Source organism: Pygoscelis adeliae, unplaced genomic scaffold, assembly GCF_000699105.1.
Source record: "Pygoscelis adeliae isolate BGI_AS28 unplaced genomic scaffold, ASM69910v1 Scaffold52, whole genome shotgun sequence".
NCBI classification, from domain to species: Eukaryota; Metazoa; Chordata; class Aves; order Sphenisciformes; family Spheniscidae; genus Pygoscelis; species Pygoscelis adeliae.
In genome coordinates, this window is record NW_008824285.1 from 751,287 (window position 1) to 752,901 (window position 1,615).

The 1,615-nt window shown below is 40.6% G+C and overlaps 1 protein-coding gene across 1 annotated transcript in view; it reads right to left on the reverse strand.

Annotated features, from left to right (window-relative positions):
• Nucleotides 1–1,615, reverse strand: part of KCNU1 (potassium channel, subfamily U, member 1) — a 54,952-nt gene that overhangs the window by 48,546 nt on the left and 4,791 nt on the right. The window contains exon 4 of the mRNA XM_009318631.1: nt 540–630. Within this exon, the coding sequence (XP_009316906.1) occupies nt 540–630 (91 nt within the window). The remainder of the gene's footprint in view (nt 1–539; nt 631–1,615) is intronic.

Genomic DNA, 1,615 nt, shown 5'->3' on the forward strand with positions numbered 1-1,615 from the left:
CCTCCTCCCCCTTCATTTTTTTTCTAGGGTGTCTTTCTCTGTGGTACTGCAGTATCAGTAACAATGAATTATAAAATCAAAGGGCAGGCAAGACCCCATCCTCACTACATCAATCTATAACAGGGAATATCCTGTTTTCTAATGACTTCAACAAAAGTTCTAATGTCAAAAGCTACAACCAAAATGTATTTCACACCACAGCAACTAATGTAATTTTAACAACAGATGGCACACAGCTATACAGTTTGTTCAAGAGAAGCTGAAGAGAGACCTGACTAATTCATTCAGTGGTTTAAAGACATGGAGAAAAGACAGACAAGGCTAACGTGTGAGCTGGGAAATGTTGCAGAAATGCTGGAAATAACAAGATTCCAAAGGGAGAAAATAAAGTAATTACAAGAAAAGGTGGAAAGCCAGACTGGCTCCGAGTTAAGCTAAGGCAATCAAACATTATACTATAGAGCACCTGCTGTCCACACAGGTAAACTGCTCCCAAATATAGTTCATTTTTAACTCAACTTTCCCATAAGCGCCCTTACCCGTAATCCAAAGTAAAGGAGGAAGAAAGCATTGAAGCCTGTATCTACATAAAGGATGCTGTCTGGAGAGATCATCTTGAATTCCTCTGCTCTAAGTGGGAAATAGACATCACAGCCAGTGGAGGGAAGGGCAAAAAAAAGAAAACACAAACAAACAATAGAGTGGCTATGAAGTGACATTTGGTTTGGGTTTTTATTATGAAATAATCACTAAACCAAAATTTAAATGTATTCACAATTTTGTGTAAATTAAATCTGTACTTCGTCAGCGAGTTAGGCAGAATAAGTGACTGTTAATAGCAGGTTTTCATTAGCATAAGCAAGCATGTTAAAACATGACATTATCACGCAAATATACTGGAAAAATTGCGTTTCATATATTTGTAGAGTGCTTATGCAAATCTTTCTGTTGACTTCTTCAGGAAAATGGTTTCACCCTTCTCCTGTGGACCAGTATACTCTTCTGTATTCAGCTTAGCCAGCAGAAGAGAGAGCTCCTGTAGCTATTTCTCACTGAACTCCTTCTGAACATGGCCTTCTAACTGCCAAGGGAGTAGCTGAAGCACTGAGTAGTTTCCATCAAAGTCTGCCAGGTTAGCTTACAACACCAATTTAAATTTTCTAGGCCAGCCTCACTGACCTTGCATGAAATAGGCTTACAGAGTGCTCAAACAGAGAGCTCAAACAAAGTGTAACAGTGCAGACTGATACAAGTGGTAAAATCTGGCAGTAGAAAGCTGTGGGAATAAGATTTTCCCAGTGGCACCACCTGGTCCAACAACGGATGTTTGGCAGCGCCTGAAGGGATTACAGGCCACATTCTCACACTCGCTCGCTGACATATTGCCTATATCAGGCTGACAGCAAGCTAGGTACACCAATTATGAGCCATCTGAGGCACCTCTTCCTCCACCCATGCAGGGGGTATTTTGAAAGCAGAAACACAACAAAGTAAACCAGTCCCACAGGTCAGCCTAGGTGAACATCTACTCTTGCCTACAGGTGTAATGCTATTCATGGAAAGAACTCTGTGTAAATAGGATTAACTGCCTGTTTATTCCTCAAAAAAACAACTC